Source organism: Dicentrarchus labrax, unplaced genomic scaffold (assembly GCF_905237075.1).
Source record: "Dicentrarchus labrax unplaced genomic scaffold, dlabrax2021, whole genome shotgun sequence".
NCBI lineage: Eukaryota > Metazoa > Chordata > Actinopteri > Moronidae > Dicentrarchus > Dicentrarchus labrax.
In genome coordinates this window covers 10803744-10825568 of record NW_026136720.1, presented here as the reverse complement: position 1 = coordinate 10825568, position 21825 = coordinate 10803744, and the positions used below count along the sequence as shown (strand labels likewise).

At 39.0% G+C, this 21825-nt stretch overlaps 3 protein-coding genes across 3 annotated transcripts; 2 read left to right on the top strand and 1 right to left on the bottom strand.

Annotated features, from left to right (window-relative positions):
• Window positions 1-1382: 1382 nt before the first annotated feature.
• Window positions 1383-8666, top strand: neto2b (neuropilin (NRP) and tolloid (TLL)-like 2b). Its single transcript, XM_051382566.1, has 12 exons — window positions 1383-1720; window positions 3230-3286; window positions 3451-3603; window positions 4204-4452; window positions 4641-4688; window positions 4815-4942; window positions 5520-5621; window positions 6071-6197; window positions 6621-6734; window positions 7277-7407; window positions 7508-7600; window positions 7684-8666. The coding sequence occupies exons 1-12, from the start codon at window positions 1711-1713 to the stop codon at window positions 8131-8133; spliced, it is 1662 nt and encodes a 553-aa protein (XP_051238526.1). The 5' UTR covers window positions 1383-1710; the 3' UTR covers window positions 8134-8666.
• Window positions 8667-9744: 1078 nt separating this feature from the next.
• Window positions 9745-16843, bottom strand: si:dkey-30c15.2 (uncharacterized protein LOC558938 homolog). The gene is made up of 12 exons (XM_051382567.1): window positions 16175-16843; window positions 16009-16052; window positions 15121-15184; window positions 14743-14874; window positions 12706-12810; window positions 12563-12612; window positions 12340-12465; window positions 12172-12217; window positions 11833-11904; window positions 11509-11662; window positions 11335-11417; window positions 9745-11233 (listed from the first exon to the last, which is right to left on the bottom strand). The coding sequence occupies exons 1-12, from the start codon at window positions 16205-16207 to the stop codon at window positions 11081-11083; spliced, it is 1062 nt and encodes a 353-aa protein (XP_051238527.1). The 5' UTR covers window positions 16208-16843; the 3' UTR covers window positions 9745-11080.
• A 216-nt stretch (window positions 16844-17059) lies between these two features.
• LOC127352751 (ADP-ribosylation factor 4) lies at window positions 17060-21684 on the top strand. The gene is made up of 6 exons (XM_051381388.1): window positions 17060-17282; window positions 18180-18260; window positions 18394-18503; window positions 18726-18797; window positions 19976-20101; window positions 20217-21684. Exons 1-6 carry the CDS (start codon window positions 17216-17218, stop codon window positions 20301-20303), a joined length of 543 nt encoding a protein of 180 aa, XP_051237348.1. The 5' UTR covers window positions 17060-17215; the 3' UTR covers window positions 20304-21684.
• Window positions 21685-21825: the final 141 nt, after the last annotated feature.

Sequence of the window (21825 nt, the reverse complement as noted above, 5' to 3'; positions counted from 1 at the left end):
TACTGTAGGTAATTCTACTTTATATTGTACTTGTACTATATTGTACTTGTACTATATTGTTCCATTTTCTGCTACTTTATACTTTCACTGCATTTCAGAGGGAAAATGTGTACTTTTTATTCAAATACATTTATTTGATGACAGTAGTTACTTTGCAAGATTTTATATATGATCAGCTGAGATTAAACTGCACAATTGTATATTAAGTACTTAAAATTAACCCCCGCCACAACATTAAAATTCTTCTTAAATGTTAGATAGATAGTAATATTAATCCAATAATAAAGTAGGTCATAACGAAAACTATATATTTTATCCATATTTTACTCAATTTGTCTGTGCTTTGACTTACTACTACATAACGTTTGAAAGGAGTTTTGCTCACTCGGTCTGGTACGACCAGTAGTTTATGGTGGCAAATGTTAGCTAATGTTAGCAGACTTTAGATAGATATTGCTGTGTGGAATTAAAGCTCAGTTCAGTGCCAGTACCACAACAACAATACTAAAAAGGCTGGTATCAGTTTTTACCATGAATAATGACAATTCAATCAATGTAAAGTCAAGGGAAATCAAAATGCCCACTGTTTTGTAGGTCGTACTTAGGCCCATGCTTCTTATACGTCAATTTGTTTGAAAGAAACTACAAGAACTGTTTTGTAGCATGGATGCATAAGATCACCCAAGAGTGAAATGCAAGGATGGAAGGACACCTGAATATACCATACCTCATTTGCACCAAGGCATCTGACAAAATGAGCGTCTTTGCCTTCCAGGAGCACCCCTTACATTACCCATCTCTGTGAGAAAAGCTGCAGATTTAAAGCAATTAAAATCAGCTGAAGAGGCACAAATCTGCCTGTGGTGACAGGTTCTGTTGTTAAAAGGCAACACATCAAAGGGAAATTTCCATTCCATAACTCTTGGCTTCCATTTTCATCTTTCTGCAGCTCAAGCCAGCTTTTTTAAGGCTTTAGGCATCGTGTGTCCTCCGAGACAAATGAGAAAAGACAACAGGGAATGTGCCCTGCTCTCTGCTCAGCATAGAAATGTACAGGAATGCAATGAGTTGACTGATTCATGCCTGGTGAGCTTTTTGGCACAGGCGTCCCTGTGTGTGTGTGTGTGTGTGTGTGCGTGTGTGTGTGAATGTGACTTCTGGACACTTGCCCTGTATCAGCTAATTAAAATTTTAAAAAATGGGAATTCCTAATGTAATTCAGCAATATTCCAAACAGGCTATGAGAAGATTATCATATCACTTATTACTCCTGTATGAAGACGCACATGCGCACTCAGCTGTCCCCCCTTCTCGCGCCAACTGAGCCCAATCTTAAAACCGCGAGCAGCCGCAGACAGATGATCCGTTTATTGGAGGGGACGGATCAGTCTCACTGAGGCAGACTGCAGGAACAGCGTCCTTGCGCTGAAAGATCTCTGCTCATCTCACAGTTGTTGGTTTTTTTTTAATGATGAATCAGAAGTTCCTCTCCTCCTTTTTTTTTTTTTTTTGCCCCAGTAGCTCCTCTCTCATCCTGACCAATGGGATTAGGATGAAAAGGTGAAAGTTGGATTTTTGTTAATCAGTGATTCCAGCACGCGCTAATCCGGACCATTGACTGATTTAAACGGGTAGGAGGGGATGTGAGGGAGACACAGTCGGTCAAGTTTGAAATCAAGACCAAGAAATAACGGACTTCAGCTGGTGAGGATGCGTGTAGGTGAGTGGGATGATCCGTGTTTGCATAATTTAGGGCGCTAGTTCATTTTTTCTTTCTGTGTCTGAGGGAGAGTGAGGATTGGATGAGAGGAGGGAGTTTCTAATCTTTGATCATCTTTCTTTTTTTTTATATATATATGTGATGTGGTTTTCTTGGCAGAGTCCTGGCACATTTATGCATGTTGTTCACAAACTTCTGTTTTCAGGTGCAATTTGGACAAAATAATTAATGCCACCACAATGAGGCTGTATGGGAAATGCATGCAGACAGTTATATCTGTTTCCCAGAGACATGAAAAGACAGGAAAACTCCAAACTAATCTTTTTGTCTTGGACATTTGGTGTAAGGATTCATGGTGCTGAAGTGACAGCTCCCCACTCTGTATGCACCCACTGCTTTACTGCTTTAAAAGTACAAAGACAAAATATTTAAGAAATTAATAAAAATCTCAAATTTTCAAAAGGGGGGAATCTGTTTTGCATCAGCTTGTGGCGGCTCAGTGCCTGGACAGGAGGATTTGGGGCTGCTGCTGCTGCCTCAGTTTCTCCTCCTCTCTCTCTCTCTCTCTCTCACACACACACACACACACACACACACACACACACACACACACACATACACACACAATATGGTCTCTGTGGAAGTGCTTCAGTGGAGTAGATTCATTCAATGAAAGAAATAATTCTTAAATAAAGTCTGATGTCAGTCAGCTGGAGACGTTGCAGAGATTGACAGTGTATCTAAATGTCACTACACTTAATTTAACTTGCCATCAGTTGATTGAAAGCGAGCTGACATTCTTTGTTATGGTACCCTGCTGTAGATGCATATTTGAGGTTTTCGTAAGGTTGGTTTCTGGATTTAGTTTTTACCATTTTAAATACATTTCAACATAACAACTGATGCAACTCTCTGTACCAGATGCCAGAGCGTAGATATCAGTCATTCATGGAAAAATGTCTTAAATGTTAAACTGTACAACTGTCCACAGCATATATGATAGCTGCTGTTTTGTGTGTGGCAGTTTGTGAGTGGACATTCACAGCAACATGCCAACATGCCACTTTAGTGAAAACTCAAAACAAAAAATTTAGTGGCATGGTCTCCTTGGGCTAGATGTTCTATTTAGGTCATATTTTATGTAATAGACACAAATGTGGCACAAGGAGACTTTTTTAAAAAAAAATTGAACATGATACATCCTTACATAGCAACGTGGTAGTCATCAGTTCCTATTCTTGTTCATAAATTAACTTCAGAAAAAATGGATAAAGAGGATGCAAAAATAGGAGAAGAGTTAAGCAAGCAGATGGTGGAAGCAGTGTGTCCTTATTCTTTCCCTGCTTTTGAACTCTCCAACATCGGCCTGTTATATACATTCAGGGATTCAGCTGAGTGCTCGGATACAACAAGCACAGACACACAAATCCTGCTAAGCTCTCTCCCTCTCTCTTTCCTTTCATCCTTGATTGTACCCTTCCTCAAATACTGTCGGCTTTTTTTTTACAGTCTGGATATTTCTCCTATTCATTGAGGAGGGATTTGCTCTGGCACAAAAGACTAAAGGTAAGATTGATAGCACTCCTTTTCATCGGGGCACTAAATTAAATCAAGACATATTCTAATTTATTTAAAGATCAGTGAAGTTGATCGGACATTTAGTCATAAAATTGCCTCTCAGGTGTCTGTCGTTAAATGTCAGAATGTTTTTTTTTATCATATTCATACAGATGGAGGTGCAGGATCAAAAGGGGTCAAACCCTCTCAACGGCCGCAGCATCACTGTGGAAACTGGGTACGAAACACAGATGGTGGAAGCTTCAGCTCCCCAAACTACCCCCATACGTACCCTCCCAACAAGGAGTGCCTGTACGTACTGGAAGGTAACCAACAGCATGCACCTGAGCCTCACAGCTGTGAAACCAATTTTTGTAAATGTTGCACATTTTTGCATTAAATTAGGTCAGAATCTTCCACGAGCTCTGGTGGAAATTAAAGGGAATCCAAGAAACAAAATAATACTCACATACATATTTGTGATGATCAAGAATGCAGTCTGTTGTTGTTGTTGCCAATAACATCAACATTGCTCATCATAAATTGGTCACACACTGTGTTTGGATTACATTTAAGGCTTCTGAACAGTATTCTCAGTTTCAGTGTTTACTTTTACCCTCTATGGTCGTTAAAGTAAAAACAAGCTGGCAGGCAATAACTTTTTCTCAGTGCATTCCTCATTATCTACCACACCAAACAATGCATAACACTTTGTTGTCATGTTGCGCATCAGTTTTCCTTTAATTGCTTCTGGAGCCCCCAGAACAGCCAAACTCACAGTTATTCCATGTTAAAACATCAACAACGCTGAGGATATTTTGAAAGGAGCAAATATTTTTTCACTGCATTGTCCATTGTCTGGTAGCATTATCTCCCTGAATCAGCTCTGTGGCAGTAGATGTTACACAGCGCTCTGCTTCCCTCAGCCCTGCCCCGCCAGAGGATAGAGCTGCTGTTTGATGAGACCTTCTACATCGAGGCCTCATTTGAGTGTCGTTTCGACCACATCGAGGTGCGGGACGGCCCCTTCAGCTTCTCGCCGCTCATCAATCGCTTCTGTGGCTCGGCCAGTCCCAGACTCGTCCTCTCCAGCGGACGCTTCATGTGGATCCGCTTCTTCAGTGATGAAGAGCTGGAGGGGATTGGCTTCCAGGTCCAGTACAGCTTTACTGCAGGTGATTAAAACACAGTGGGATGGTTTATTGATCCCTGTATAACAATGTTCTTAACGCACCATCCTGGTACTCACTGAATGTTTATCCAGTCTGCTCAAATAATGTTTTGATCAAATATCTTTACTTTTACTGATAATACCTCTGATAGTGTGACATGTCACTATCTGTCTCTGTGATTTCCCCCAAAGATCCTGAATTTCATTTGCATGTGGGAGGACTCTTAAATCCCATCCCAGGTAGTGCAACCACACAGTTCAGCCTACTCAAATAACTTAAGTTGTAATTCTTTGTTAATTATGTTTAATCTTTTTCTTTCCTTTTGTCTGCCTGTTTATTACCCTTTCTTGCTGTCTGTGGGTCAGATTGTCAGTTCGAGCTGACTGGGCCTGACGGTCTGATCCGTTCCAGTCAGGTAGAGGAGGAGTATAAAGTAAAGCCAGACCAGGCAGTGGACTGCATCTGGACTATACGGGCACCAACAAACAACAGGGTATGTGACATGTTAAAGTTAAAAATTTTTGCCAGTTATCTAATGTAAAACAGCAGAATAGGTTCATTAGTAATAACCGGATGCTAATATAAGGGAAGAATGCTGAGGAAAAGTAAAAGTATGGTGGTAAAAGTTGAGAAATATTTAAATTATTTTTAGGAGAGGGATGTGATTCATTGGTGGCAAAATGACAAACAGCACAGTGGTTGAAATGATGACTCTCCAGCCTGCAGTGCATTTAAGCCTCTGCATCTGTTGTGGCATGTTTGCTCCATATCCTTTACATAATCATAAAGACAAAGCGTGTGGATTTAAAGTTAAAAAAACCCAGATAAATGCACTACATTTGTTATCAAACATTCGCTGACAGCACATCCACAGCTTGATGTAAGTGCACATGAAGTATAAAGCAAAACATATGCACTTATAATCCAACATAAGTACACATCCCCTAAAGCTGGCTTGAAATGGTTTATTTATATTTGATCTTTTAATGCAGTGATGTCTTCAGACAAGACATGTACACTGAACAAATGAACAAAATGCACAGTATATCTCTCATCATTGCTTATTGCAGATTTACCTGCGATTCTTGGAATACCAGATGGAAAACTCAAATGAATGTAAGAAGAACTTTGTGGCTGTTTATGATGGCAGTAATGCCATTGAGGACCTAAAGGTAATACACTTTATAATATGTGTAATATTCAGTATGCTACCCCAGCCAAAAAAAATTAAACCCCTCTGATCTTGTACTTTATTTATTGCACATTTTAGTGCATTATAGTCTCATTTCCAAGTGTTAAAGTGCTTTGCTCATGGTGGAAATTTCTGTAAATAATACCCTAATGAGCATGGTCTAGACCTGCTCTATTTGAAAAGTGTCCTGAGATAACTTCTGTTATGATTTGGCACTATTCAAATAAAATTTAATTGAATTGAATTTTTTGAATTTCTCTGTCCTACACACATCATTACATCATTACACACACATTATCTTGTCTTTCCATGCCATACATGCTTATAATATTTGAATCATAAATATGCAGCACCTGTTCTACAGACCTTGGCATCAATGAGACTGCACATCCAACACTGTATGAGAGAATGGTGCGTGGTTTCTTGCAGGCCAAGTTTTGTAGTACAGTAGCTAATGACATCATGCTGGACACTGGTGTGGGAGTAGTGAGGATGTGGGCTGACGAGACAAGCCGTCTCAGCCGTTTCCGGATGCTGTTCACTTCTTTTGCTGACCGTGAGTTTCTCCTTCAGATTATTCTTAACCTCTGTCATTTTACATTTTTAGCAATGTCCCTTTTGTTTAGTTTCTGCAGCTGTGACAGGGCAAGTATAGTACATGGATTGGATGTATGATTGCAAACAGATTTGTGGCAGCACCCTCCAGTGGTTTCTATGTAGCACTGCAGACTTTTGAAAGAGTCTTGGTAGCAGTTGTAGAAAATGCATTCAGTTAAATAATGTATGGAAATAGTACAAAAATGCTTGGTTTCCATGTATCCTTTTGGAAAGATCCATAAGTCAGTGAGCACTAATAAATATGATCCCTTTTACACAACTTAAAAAAAAAACATATTAATTTCCTTTTACTGTTATTGGCTTTAGTTGTTTTGTCAACGTGTTTGCATCACATATTGATACACCTGTGTTTGTGTTTCAGCACCCTGTGCAGGCACTGCATTCTTTTGCCACAGTAACATGTGCATCAACACTACTCTGGTGTGCAACGGCATACAAAACTGTGTCTTTCCCTGGGATGAAAGCAACTGCAAAGGTACTCCAGTTGTGCCAAAGCACTTTGTAATTCTTTCTTTGAAAATCAGCAGTGCTGTATTATAGCTAGGTTGTGTCGTGTTATGTATTATGATACATTTTGTGTCCGGCTCTGTTAATATATTAATTATTAACTGTACACACCCCCTCTACTTTTTTTCAAATATTCCTCAAGTCGTCTTTGTAATTTTTTACCCTGATACCACAGTGCATATTAGTAAAATGTTGGACAGTACAGAATATTCCTTCTAAATATCCTCTTGCCAGAAAAAGAATGATCTCATCATCTTTAATGTCTTTCGAGCCAAAAAACCTTCAAGGCCTCTTGGCTGTTTAGTGGATTCTGAGCACCTCAATTGATTTGAATGGCTGTTAATCACAGCTTTGGCTTTTAGTGAAGGCTTCAAATTGTTCCTGGCAACCAAAGATACAGACTGTCCTGAAGGGGGTGGCAACAAATACATGACTAATGCCCTCTCAGAACCTCTAAATACCCCTCATATTTTAACTCTCATTGTCACTCTCTTCATATCCATCATCCAGAAAAAAAGAGCAAAGGTGTTTTTCACCAGATCACAAAGACTCATGGCACAGTAATCTGTGTGTCTACGGGAGTGGTGCTACTGCTCCTTATCGTCTCCATCCTGGTGCAAGTCAAACAGCCACGAAAAAAGGTAATTAAGACCAGTCATAATGAAATTAGTTTGTATCATGCCACAAAATATTGGTATTAAAATAGTGAATTCATCAAGTCTGTTCAATCATACTTTGAAGGTATTAGTACGTAAGAACAACCTGTTCCATCGGGGCGACTTCCAGGAGGTGTTTGACCCCCCACATTATGAACTCTTTACTCTCAGAGATAAGGTAAGTTTAATTACTTTGATTACGTTTACTTAGCTGCACATGGTGATCTTTTAAAATCGCAAATGTAACATTATCCATATTAGGAGATTTCTGGGGACCTTGGGGAATTATCAGAGGAACTCCAGTCCCTGCAGGCGCTCAGAAGATCCTCATCAGGCTCACGCTGCATTCACGAACACCACTGTGGCTCCCAGGCTTCTGTCAACTCCATCAAAGCCAGTCTAGGTGCACATGGCATGGGCCGGGGATCTATGGAGCTTCCCCCTTTCAGAGGGGACTGCCAGAACACCTTACCTCCCCTCAGGGACTTTAATAGTAGTCTGCGGAAGAAGAGCTGGCCTAGTATGAAACCAGGCCGAATGCAGGGCCATCATGGTGTGGAAGATAGGGCTCTGGGGCGGCAGGATAGAGTGATGGAAGAGGATGAAGAGGAGGATGAGGATGGAAGGTATGATGTGTATGTACGCAGAGCAGGAAGCCGAAGAGGGAACTTTGAAATGGCCCAGCAAAGATCCTTGTCCATGGACTTCTGAAAAGAAAAGACAAGGTTGGCACGGTAAATACTGCAGCAACAACTTTTCAATCAGTGCCACAGTTTGGGGGCAGAACTCACAATTTAACACCACAGAGCAGATATGTCTCACTTAACTTCTTCATAATGAAAATAATTATAAAGAATTTATCCTTGACTTCTCGTTTTTCGCTTGCAACCTTCTCATTGAGGTTAGAAAAATGTAGGATCTGTTACAGAGCAGTGCTCCAGGAGCTTCAGCACTGCCAACTCGGCTCAGACACTGCGACAGCTGACAGGTAGCTGTTATTGTGTTTGTGATCAGTGTAAAAATGAAGAAAGATGATAATGCTGTCTATTGCTATTGTTATCAGTGTATTTTGTAAAATATATTTGACTGTAAAGCAAATAGATTTTGTTGAAATATGTTTTCAGTCAGTGTTTAGGTTCTGAAAGATTTTAAGAAGAAGTGATGACATTTTAAGCAAACATTGAAAAAAAAATTACCTCTCAGTTTTTCATCTGTCATTACCTGTAATAAAGAATAAATATTTACATCTCTGCATCAGTGGTTTAGGAAAAGTCTCATCAAGTCCACTTTTAACAGATATAAAATTAGCATTAGCAGTTAAACAGTGCTCCTTCCTATGAGGGAGGTGTGTGTTGATCAGTGACCTTCAAAAAGGTGAGTTACAGGTAGGAGAAATGGAATTTCCAATATAAAGTTAACTGGTGTTGTATAATCCCGTTGTATAATCACCAAAAGCACCTTTCTATTTGCCAATGGCACGCCTATCATTATCTAACGCTAGAAAACTTTCATTTTCCCTTTCTCCTGTAGGCACTGAATATAACTGATGGGTTAGTGGGTTTTAACTCTAATGCAGAGAATCCAACGAAGATAGGAAGGCTGTTGATTAGCAAGACCAATATAAAAAAATGATTTAATTAACACCTTTCACATCATAAAGTTTGACTGAAGGCTATAAAAGACTGCCTTTAACATGTTGTGTCTGAATGATAATGTCAGTGAGGATTGAAAATGTGCTTATGTGAAAATGATTCATATACTATAATCTGAAAACCCTGAAGTGTTTTTCTAAATTCCCTCAAATGTATGTGTTACTTTCACTTTCCTCATGCATGCACGGCGTTGTGGTCACTGTGCCAAACTACATAGATAACCTTGGAGCTACAGGACAAAACACATTTAGAAATCCAGAAAGTTATCTCTGAGCCACAGCCTCGCAGTTTAGCCAGCAAATCTGTGGGGTTCATTCATCATATTCAGGAAATTCACTGGGCAGATAATTAATGGAGCAACTATGCGTACACACAGGCAAACACATGAACATGCACCCTTGTGGCTTCAGTATGGCTGCTGTTTATGCCAGTGAGCTCTGCCATGTACTTGGTGTTTGACCTTTAATAGTCTGATATTTTAAAGAGTAATTACTACCATAACAAAAGATTTCCTCTGGTTGGCCTCTTTGTACACACATAAAAGTATGACCACACAGCTGACAAATAGTGTAAATGGGTCACTCATAATAACTATTAGGAACAAGGAACAAGATTTCTCTATTACCGGGAACTGCATATTTTCTGAGTATGGATGATTTTTCAGTAACACTCTGGTACACAGTCATTTTTATTACATGATATCTATGAATAGGCAGGATATCTGGAGCACATCCAACAATGGATTGCCCCAAGGAAACTGAAATCAGGTCAAGGTGTGGTCCGTATGGTTTTTTTGTCTTACAGTAATATGACTCAAAAAAAAAAAAAAGAAAAACAAAGCTCGGCAGAACGGATTAAAAATATCTTTACACAAGCAAAACAAATCAGACATATCTCAAATCTGTTTGTTTTATTTCTGTCTGATTTCAGGGTTCAACTGTTAGATTGTTACAAGCCCTTTGTTCTGTATAACCCTCATGTTTTATTGTATGCATCAATCCCACCCATAGGTGACTGTGTGGCCTTCAGAAAAGGAACTGAACATCAAGTTTACTTTACAGTACAACAGATAAATGAGTCAGGTGATCACCTACATGAGCAGCAACAGAGGTTTGCCTGCAGTCTGTCAACCATTAATAGAGTTTAACTCAGAGACAGACACACATGCTTTAACGTGGAGTTTAGGATACTATAACATGAGTGTACTGTTCTTTGTGCCTCTGCGAACAATAATATAGTAGATATGGCCCATGTGTGACCTCAGCTATGTAACCACACTTTATTTTTCACGAGATATGTTAACAGTTGTGGTCGTACACAGACATGACAAAGCAGAAATTGTGTTCCTTCTCTTGTCTGCAGCAACTCCTCACTGTTCCAGCACATATGTGCTCCTGAGACTGAACTCTTATGTCATCATAAGGTGACACGTGCTTCTGCAAAGTGTAGAACCCTGACAGGTTTTCCATCATTCTTGTCTCGCATCACAGCACAGAGTACTGAGAGACTGCTGAAAAATAAGTCAATAATAAATCCATTGGTTCAAAAGCAGCGGACAATTAAACGATATTAACACATAAATATGTGATAAAACATAATAAAGTAGAAATCACACACCACAATTCTCTATGACATCTTAAAATCTTAATAAAACAGTACATTAATTGCACATATATAAATACAATACTAATATTTATCCACAAGTTTTTTTGTCTCCATTTATATTAAACAATATGCTACTATACTGTAGGCTACTATGACTGTTGTGTTCATGAGAAAAACAGCAGCTGCAATGAAAAACACTGCATCAGTCGTTGCCTGTTGAAAGTGTCTTTGTGTGTCCTTTATCGTTTTGTTCTGTTTTTCATCCTCAGGCCACAAATGAGAACATTTTCATGTTTCAGTCTAAATTGTCATGAAGCCATGAAGTGTGCAAGCATGCAGTCAGTCTTTCTCAGGCCAATTGTGTTGTCACAGCACAACAATATCTCTCAGTGCCTTTAGAGTCAACATGTGCTGCTCAGTGATTCATCAAAGAAGGCCACGCGGTCGTGTGCCACCAGGGGTGTATTCTCCCCAAGAACGGCCTCCGTGAAGTTGGGCCGTCTCCAGGCGTAAACCATACTGTTCAGGAAGCCTTGCAAGGACACACCGGCAACCTGAAATTAAAAAAAAAACAATACTATAACCTGCAACTCAGACGTAAGAGGAAATTTTAACTTTCTAATTTAAAATCAGGTCTTGCGCTTCTGAAACTTACCTGTATCATATAAAGACCAAATAGGCTGCGTTGTTCAACTTTTGTCCAGATCATCAAGGTAGACAGCAGAATGAGGACAAGAGCTACAGCAGGAGGAAACATAAGACATCAATCTGATGTGGACTATGGAATATATTACATTAGCTTTAAATGTGCACATGTGGCTATATGTACCTGGTGCCCAGCAGAATAAGATGACCATCACCATATTTCTTGCCGTAGAAAACACTCTTTTGAATCTTCTTCTTGAACGTCCATCTCCCTCCACTGGAAAAAGCCCCTCCTGTTCATGTCTTTCATACCATTTACCAACCTTATAGTAAATGACCTGAAATAAGAAAGAAATATTATAGCCAGCTTACACACGTAAATATATTATTCAAGCCTTTAGATAGAAATAACTATATTTACATAATGTTTAAAGAAAATATGACACAGTTACATGTTTGGAAAGATATCCAAATTCCTCTTAACATAATGTGATTGCTTAGGACTTACAGAGCTAGAAAACATTGCTGGTATCACAACGAGGAAAAGGAAAACTCGGATGAAAGTGTCGTGTATTATCTCCTGGGAAGAAAAAAAAACATCTTAGCACAAACACTCAACATTAGTTGAAGCTGCCTTGCATTTTTCTTTTTATGATAAACTACAACAAAATGCTGGTATAATAAATACAACATGCAACAATAACAATCGAATTCAGTAAAATTAAATAATAATACAACTAATTGAAAAACTGGGAAATAAAATACTGCAAATTAAAAAAGAATGCATAGAAGAAAAGCCTTAAAAGCAAGTTTATGAAAGTGTTTCATGAAACAGTTTTATACTCACAGCATCAGAGCAGGAGTCCCTCCAGACATGCAAGAACAAAATGCAACTGAGAAAAAAAGAGATTATCAAAAAGGTCAAAAACACAGGGGAACAGACCTATTTCACTTCTGTAACAGTTTGGAAAACAGTGGCTTTGAAGGAAGTTAATCATGCATGTTGTGTGCTCACCTGGTGCAGTATTTGGTATCATTATGGACAAGCACGTTCTCTGATTTGCCAGTGGTTGGAATCAGCATTGTAGTTTTTATGAAAGGAGTGAGCACATATGCTAAGTATATTGCAATGGGGATCAACCTGTAATATTAGACAAACAGAGAAACAAAATTAAATTGTGTTCACCAGGAATAAGGTATTTAACCATACAGTATTTAAAAAGAAGCTACAAACTCACCAGACAATGAAATATACAGGTATAGTGACTATTGTCCTTCTACACTGACTCTGCAAACCAGACAGACAGGGAGGATGAAGTTACTGAATTAGTCCTGACCAGTTTTTACAATTTATTATCTACAGATGCAATGGACGCCTCACCTGTCCACTCCCATCCTCTGTGGGGCTTGCTCTCCACCCTTGGATTGCGCTCTTTGACTGCCATGCGTAAACCACCACCAGCAAAAATGAAATAAAATAAAATGTCTGAAACAAAACGAACAAAGACACAAAGATGCATCAGTGAGGGAGGAGTGTAACAATATATTTTAGCACAATATATAAAAGTGATGCAGAATGTGGCAATATGCATCATGAAGCTGGAAGAACAATCACTTGAAAGCCTAAATTAAATGTCTTTAAGACATCCTGTTCTTTGTATTTCCAGTCAAAGAAAAATTATTTGGAAAGAAAGATTTGTGATTTTTTTTTAGATTTGAATAAGTATTTATGTACAGTCATAGTTTGCTTTGATTTCAGCTTTATTATAAATATTGTGTGTACCATCCTGTAACTTTATCATCACAGCCCTAGTAGTCAGAATTATTATGCAATGTTGGGCTCAAACTCATTCTCTCCTCTGGCATGAGATGTGCACAGACCTGGACAGGAGGACTCTACAGCGAGTACTTGAACCCGTCCAGAAGATCATTGGTACTCAGCTACCCAGTATCAGGGATATTAGTGAGGTGAGGTGCCTGTGCTGAGCCCAGAGGACACTAAAAGACAGCACCCACCCCAGCCACAGCCTGTTCACCCTGCTGCCATCTGGGATGAGGTACAGAAGCTTCCGCTGCCGTACCACCAGACTTAAAGACAGCTTCATCCCTCAGGCTGTTAAATTCATCCTTCATCATGCAAATTAGTATTATTTTTATTTGTATGACTTATTAATCAATTTGTTTTACGAGTTGCACAAAGGGAACTATATCTAACTTTCATTATACAACCCTCTGTTATAAATGACAATATAATAACCTTGAATGCTACTGTAGACAATACACTGTTCACAGGAGGGAAGCAGTGAAGTCGTAGATCTTTTTCCATAAATATGAGCAACTACTTTAGCTGAACTTTAAAAATGCAGACCAGCATATTAATTATTCTCTAATATTATATTCCTTTAGCAGTTTGCTATGGGCAAATACCATCTTATACATCTTTTATATTTTGTGTCTTCATTAACAAACTGCTTATCGGAGCCCAATAGATTCTACATCCATATAAAAAGATACAAGAGTGTTAAAAGCGGATATTATTCATTTTAGCCTTGGGGTCACTTCATTTTCATATCCATCAATTCAGAAATGTACTGTAATGTAACTGTCACGGTTATTTTTGGCTTTGATTAAATATTGGACTTTTGAAAGGCTAAATATTCTCCGTATCTGTATTTTGAAAGATATCCACATTGTGAACTGAATGATACTGAATAACGCTGGACTACATTACATTCTTTTCTATGTTTGTTTTATGTTAAGTCAATATCTACTCTACCCTTAACTCTTATTGCTGTAAAATATAATGTTCATTCAGAAAACTTTAAGTTGAGACAAAAACAACTTAACACTAAAACTTTTTATTTATGACAGGGAAAGCTTGAGAGATGGTAGGAAAGAGGGCCACAGGTTGGAACCGAACCCGGACCACTGCAGTAAGGACTTCAGCCTTTGTATATGGGGCGCACGCTCTACCAGGTGAGTTACCTGGGCACTGTTTACAATTACAAATATTAGAGCATGAAACGTGCAGTTTTACCTCTCAGTCTGGGGAAACAATGTGGAGACATGTACATAACTTAAGATATGACACAGTGAAACTGCTTACCACTTTGCTTTATAGATGCAATATAAGGAAAAGAACATGGAGTTTGTTTTACTGCTCACATTTACAGTCTTAAGTGACTCTGGGAAAATCCTGCAATGCTGTGATTTAAGACTGAGACAGTGATCTCATCTTCAATGTTGAAAACTACAAAGACTTTAGTTGGTAAGTACCCAAATCAAAGTAGATGTATTTACCCAGTACCTCAGTGTACCTGTCTTGCTCAGATATGATCTCTTCCCCGCACCAGGAAACACTCTTCTTTCATTTGCAAGGCTAAAGGGTCTAAGAGAGTGAAAGTAACTTGTTTCTCACCAGTGACAGCGGCAGGCTGTATTGGCAGATGGTTATACTGTTTTCCATGCTAACTTTGTTCATGGCACTGGTGAACATCAGGATCAGAGCCGCCAGGAGGTCTGCCAGGGCGAGCTGCACCAGGAGGTGCACCTACAAAACAAATACACATAAAGGTTGTTTCTTCGCTGTAAACCTGCGATATGCATACAAACAATACACATTTCCTGCTGCCTTTTGTGTCACTAAAATATACTGTACCAAAACACTTGGATGTGGCAGTGACAAGGTGCAGAGCCACACAGACATTAACAAGCTAACATGCTATCAAAAACAGACACACACACACACACACACACACACACAGGAATGTACAAACACAAATACAACCTGACTCACCTGTTCTTTTAGATGCCTCCATCTCACTATAGAAACCACTAGGACAGAAAAACTCCCGATCACACTGCGGGTAATCAGAAATATGTGAAGCATTAAATAACCATAGATGCTGGTGAAATGATATCAGCACTCCATTCATTTTGGTGTATACAGTTTAAAATGAATAAGGAGTTGTAAACTGGCACTACATTAACACTAAAACTGCGCCAAGATACTTTTATTGCACAGACCAGAGTGTCTGAGGATGAGATGGACTTTTGTGTCTGAAAGACAACATGTGACACCTGCATAAAAAGCTGTAAAATGGCACGCACGTTAAATCGTAACCCTCCACATGGCTCCATAAAAACTAACTGAAGGCACATTAATTGTTTTCCCTCGCATTTTCTCCACCATTTTGTCCTCTTATTGTTTTTCTTTCTTTGTTACAAGCAGAAGACAGAAAGTGAGAGACTCATAAATAAAGACACAGCAAACAGAGTGAGTTCACTGAGGGAGATTTTAGGTTTACAGCAGCAACAAATATCCTGTGAGCAACAACTCAGTGCTCAACATTACATTTTTAGTGAGTAACAGAGGTGGCAATAATTATGAGAACAAAAACTTCATGTTCATGTTCATGTGCATGTCAAGAACACTGGATGAATCCATAAAGAAAACCTAAGCCCGCCTCTCGTCACACATTACCTTTGGCAAAACTCTCAACAATCTGGAAACTGAAATTTAAAGATTATTTCTCTGCTGATATAAAAAGACTGACTGTACAACCCAACTAAAAACACTTTTATACGCCACAATCTGGTTGTTATATAACCTCCTGGTGTAAATAAATAGCATTCAGTGCTGGTCAGGTAAATCAAGCATGAAAAGTATGAGGAAGCATATTACCTGAGAGTGAGCAACACTAAGTACTCAGTAGAGAGAATATCAATCTAAAAAACAGAATTCAAACATGTTATCAGAAATGTAATGTCTTTCCTAGCCGTTGTCATGCAAATAAGCTGTTCATTTTAATGTATTTATGCACAGAAAAGTAATCAAGTGTAATGCTTACCTGCTCTCCACTTAGTATACCACTGGGGTCCATGGTAAATATTCAACTATCAGTCTATTCAAAACTCACACTGGTTGGGCTCAACTCAACAACCTGTCTCCGTAACAGGCCTCAGCGAAAATGTGTTTTCTTAACAAAGTACACCTCTATAAAAGTCTGCACCTTGTCACGTGCTGCTGTTTTGACTCCACCTGCTTTGAATGTGTGCTTGCCAGGTTAGTGTCACTGCAGGGCTTTCAGATGGGAATACCCAGCTGAACTGGGAATATTCTGTTTTACTTCCAGTGTGTCAAGAAATGAAATACACTCAAGGGAGACCAGTGTAGCCGAATTCCCTCTGGACTATTTGGATTTTTACCCTCTGTTGGTTATTAGAGCCCAATTTCCAACCAAAATAACAGCTGTATCCCTTATTTTCCCTGCCATGCCAAATGTTGAGCATATGCTCTTATGATAATTTCTCTGTAATGTGTTTTTTATTCATTGTTTTTATTTATTCATAACTAACAGCTACACACACACACACACACACACACACACACACACACACACACACACACACACACACACACACACACAATTGACCTGTTACGTCAAGGTTCACAGCACACTTATATTATGATAGAAGTGTTACAGAGACACCTATTGGTAGGAATCGGACCTCCATTTTATGACGCGTGCTGAAAACAACTTAATAAATAAAAATAAAAAAAATAGAAAACGTGTGTTAAAGTCACTCTTGTGATTATATCCCCAAAAAAACCCCAAAAAATCTTTTAATCTGTACAAAAAAAAAAACACAACAAAGCGTGTTTTAAAGTCGCTGTCAACAGACGATGACGTGTGTTGATAAAGTTACTTCAAACTGATGACGTCGTTGATTCCACGTTGGCCCGGACGTGGCACTCGGCTCTCGGTCCTGTGTGGAAATCGCCCCGGATCAGTGCGAAACTACCACACGTCGCTTTCTGCTGTGGCTGATATCAGTTGCTTTCTCCCCCCCTCCCCTCAACCCGCAGATTCAAACACCCTCGGCTAAACATGGGGCTCACCATCTCGTCGATCTTCAGCCAGTTGTTCGGCAAAAAGCAGATGAGGATTTTGATGGGTGAGTGGAAAGCTGTAGCTTTAGCGCTTTAGCTCTTTGGCTAACGTAGCTAACGTTAGATGGACTCACAGCTAGTTCTTCTTGATGGGCTCTTACGGTTCTCCAACATTTTTTTTTTTTAAGTATAAACTTCAAAACAGAAGCGACGAATTAATACACAGCTTAGAGACATTTAATTAACTTTAGTTTAAAAAAAAACCAAACAACTTGTTTTCACTCCGAGCGCGTTAGCTTGTGGGTTTCGGGTGTGTTTTCTTTAAAGGAAATTTGGCATTTAAAGTACGCTAGCGGCAAGTTTATCCTGAAAATAGATTATAAATTAAAGTTAAAAATTGTTTTTTTTAATTATAATAGCTTTATTATTTGTTTGACTGCTTTTTCCGAGTGTTTCTTTTATCGAATATGTTACTGACAAGATAACAGTAACTTAGTTGGGAGAAAATGGCCGTTTATTCATCTTCTATTTAAAAACAAAAACAAAAAAAAGCTTCTTATCTTGTATTAGTTAGTTAACCAAACTTATTAACTTGATTTCTACTTCTGTTGGCTTGTTATTGGGTAACTAACTCCTTATGACGTGTGATGCGTTAATATTTCCTTCCGGTTTCCGGATAATTAAGAAACAATAAGTAGGGAGTGAAGGGTTCTCGATTATGTCAATGTATCGATAATAAGACCAGCTGTAATGTTTGTTTTCCCCCCTCAGTACTCTGCAGATGGTTAGCTCTGTGCAGTCACATGTGTTATTGCATGTCCTCTACTGTCTGCTGATTAGATCTATAGGAAAACGACTATTATGCAATTTACAGCAGGCTGTTATCCAAAGCTCTGTCCTCTGATATTCTTTCATATGTTGATTTTTTTTATTTTATTTTATTATTTTTTAATTCCTTTTAGTTGGACTGGATGCTGCTGGAAAAACAACTATCCTGTACAAATTGAAGCTCGGTGAAATCGTAACCACCATCCCAACCATTGGTAAGAACTTACTTTTAAAATCAGTTATGGACATTTTGACCATTTTAATGTGTGTACCTCAACATATTTTCCTCGTTGAACTCGTGTGTACAGGGTTATTTTAAAATCTGTCCCTTCTCTTTCTTCTGTACAGGTTTCAATGTGGAGACAGTGGAATATAAAAATATCAGTTTCACTGTATGGGATGTGGGTGGCCAGGACAAGATTAGACCCCTCTGGAGACATTACTTCCAAAACACACAGGTATGATTGTGACTGCCCCAGTGCTGTGGGACTACTTCAGGTTTCATATTGCAAAGCTAAACCCATGTTTAACACAATAGCTTTAGCTGTAGTAGTACGCAGCTCTGACATACTTCTACTCAGATCTCCAAGTGAAGCTGTTTCAGTACAATACTTTGATGAACCAGAACAATAGGTTAAGGAATTAACTACTTGGATGCTGTTGTTTGTTTTTTCGACTAGGGCCTCATCTTTGTAGTGGACAGTAATGACAGAGAAAGAGTGGCAGAGTCTTCCGAAGAGCTCTCAAAGATGGTAGGTATTTAAAGTGTAACTACACCAATTAATTCTGTTGGCTCCCTCCCTCAGCAAATAAAAAAAAAGAATGCATCAGAGACCTGCAAAGGTCAGTGACTTTAGGGGTGTGGCCTTGACACCGACCGGAGTGAGTGACAGACTGGCCACAGCAGTGAAGCTGGAACAGTGAGCTGGTAGTCAGAGCTTTCTCTGTGTCTGCGCTGGAAAAAGAGTCCGCTGGAGCTTTAACAGTCACTGGAAGCACTATCAGGGCTCTTTGTAAACGTTTCTGTGTGGTGGCTAAGCTAATAGCCAGGACAGATAAACCAAAAGCAGATTCTAGATATGGCTGTTTTCTGTGCGGCCACCATATTTTCTACTTGGAGAAGGGGGTGGGTGAAGAGGGAGTTTCAATCTGCAACTACACCACTAGATGCCACCAAATGCTAGTGGATTACAATCCTCCACTCTACCGGGGATCAGTATGGATTCAAACTAAAACCTGTATCTGTTTGTTCATCCCTTAGGTAAATAATGTTGTCAATATATCCAAAAAGAACAGGTTCTCTTTATGTGTGCATTGCGTGATTAACCCATGAGTTTAATCCTTATATTCTCTGTCAGGGTTTCTGATATAGCCTGTGGTTAACTTCTTGATGAGTCAGCAATGAGGGCAAAGAAATAACGTGTAAACTTATGAAATGCCACTTAACCAGGGTTCTATTTTTGTGACACTGCATTACATTTTGTATTTATTTTTTATTTTTTATACACTGGATGGTCAGTTCACTTTGTCATTGTTTTATTTTTCATGTTACAGGCCTTTTTAACCCTTAGGTGTTGTGGGTCAGTGAGCAATGAGCATCAGAGTAAAGTTTTGTTTGTAAAATGTGAGCAAACTGTTTTGTTTAACCATGACTCTTGCTGCACTGCTTCTTAAACTGTCAGAGGTTTTAAAATATGTAAAGGTGTCTGTTTATTTCATTCATATCAGGGACATGGACCAGATAATGTTTCTCTAAAACTGACTTGTAAAATGTAATTTAGACTTCTTAAGAAATTCCCCTTAAGGACTCACAACAAACCAGTCGTATAATCTCACTGTAAATTCATGTACTGGAACAGTTAGATCTGTTTTTAGTGTTTTGCCATGAAATCTCAGAACTGATGTTCTAATCTGTTTTCTGCCCTTCTAGTTGATGGAGGATGAGTTGAAAGACGCAGTTTTGCTGGTGTTTGCTAATAAACAGGACCTTCCCAATGCCTTATCAGTCAGTGAACTCACAGACAAACTCGGCCTACACGCCCTCCGCAACAAAACTGTAAGTAATCTGAGTCGAAACATGCTCCTTACACCTGCAGTAAAAGTCAAACCTGTAACTGTGCGCAGAGCTGCGTTCATATCTAACTCTTGCCATATAATCTCTGACCCCACAGTGGCACATTCAGTCAACCTGCGCCACCCAGGGCACTGGGCTCTACGAAGGACTTGACTGGCTATCCAAAGAGTTGTCCAAGAACTAATGAAGGAACAGCTGGACAGATGCGAGAGAGACTGAACACCACAGGACAGGAGAAGGCACAGACATTCGATCCATCAACATTTGGTCTTCCACCACCAATGTTCACAAAAAAGGACAAGGCTGGTGGACTATATAATCATCTTTGGGAAATTTTTAATATCTCATATTTTTTCTTTTATTATCAATACTCTTAGTATATTATCTCTTGACATAGTCTCTATTTTCCTCCTTTTGTTTCCAAACTCTTACATGGCAACAGGTTGTATTTACACATTCAGTTGCGTGATGAGCAAATGGCCAGTTGGGGAATTTTCATGGAAACAAGCAATAGAGTGACAGGAGTTGTTTTTCCACTTCACACATTGGCTCCTGTCTAGTCAGTGTTTGCTGTAATGAACCACTTCTATATTTGTTGGACTTACTTATAACCATTGTTGAGCATAGGTTGGAGAATATGAAGGACAACTTGTTGGGAGCCATAAGTTGTCCATCTCCACAGCCCTTTGTGGATATGTGACTCCCTTGCAGACCCTTTGCTCTTCATTGCTTTGTCCTCAATCTCATACCAACTCATTTCTGTAAAGGCCTGTCGCCCATAGAATGAGACGGATGAGGATTGCGGTGATTTCACAGATAGTTTTTGTTGGTAGTGTGAAACTACGTTGCCTCCCAGTAAATGGATCTAAAAAGGAACATTGTGCCTTACGGTCCCTCTTTACACAAATCTGAGTAATCCTTTCTGTATCTCATAATTACGCCATGCTCCCTCCTAAAATGCTTTATTGACTCTTGCCTTATGAAAGACAAAATAATGCAATAAGACACTTCCTCTTGTGCTGCAATGTATGTGTGTGGTACAGCAGAACCACACCAGTGTGAGTGTTCATTGCTTCTTTGCAACTTGACTTCACTATAAACCAGGATCTGTCTTGTTTAACATTTGAGAAATTGTCCTCACTCCTCTATCTTCTTTTTTCTAACCACCATGAAAACATTATTTAATAAAAATTCCAGTTCTTCTATCCACTCAAACAGAAAATCATTTTTTTTACCGTAAAAGGAGGAAGTAAGCATTTTTCCAGTGTTGACACATGGCCAGTGTCAGTGCAACACAGTTAAGTAGCATGTTTTTGCTGTGGTTTTCTGTCCTTTTTTTTTTTTGCAGCGGCTTAATGCTGAGTTTGTTGTACTGTCTGGAAGCAAATACTGTATTATATTCTTAATTATTCTACCCCTCTTGGAACTCAAACATACCTGCCCATCAATTTATTTGTGTATACATTCCAAGCTATGCTTGCAGTCGCTGAAGCTGCCACTCTTAAAACTATTCGCTAAAAATATTTTGCAAAAAAAGCTCTGAATAAAGCCAATGTTAAAAGAAATCTATGTGTTTTGGACTCATTGTTGAGGACAAGCAGTTGTCATCTTACATGAACCCATTCAAAATACATTATTAAGACATTTTGACTGCTGTATTCACAGAAGGTCACATCAGATCATGCTTTCTTTTTCAAATTTTGTTT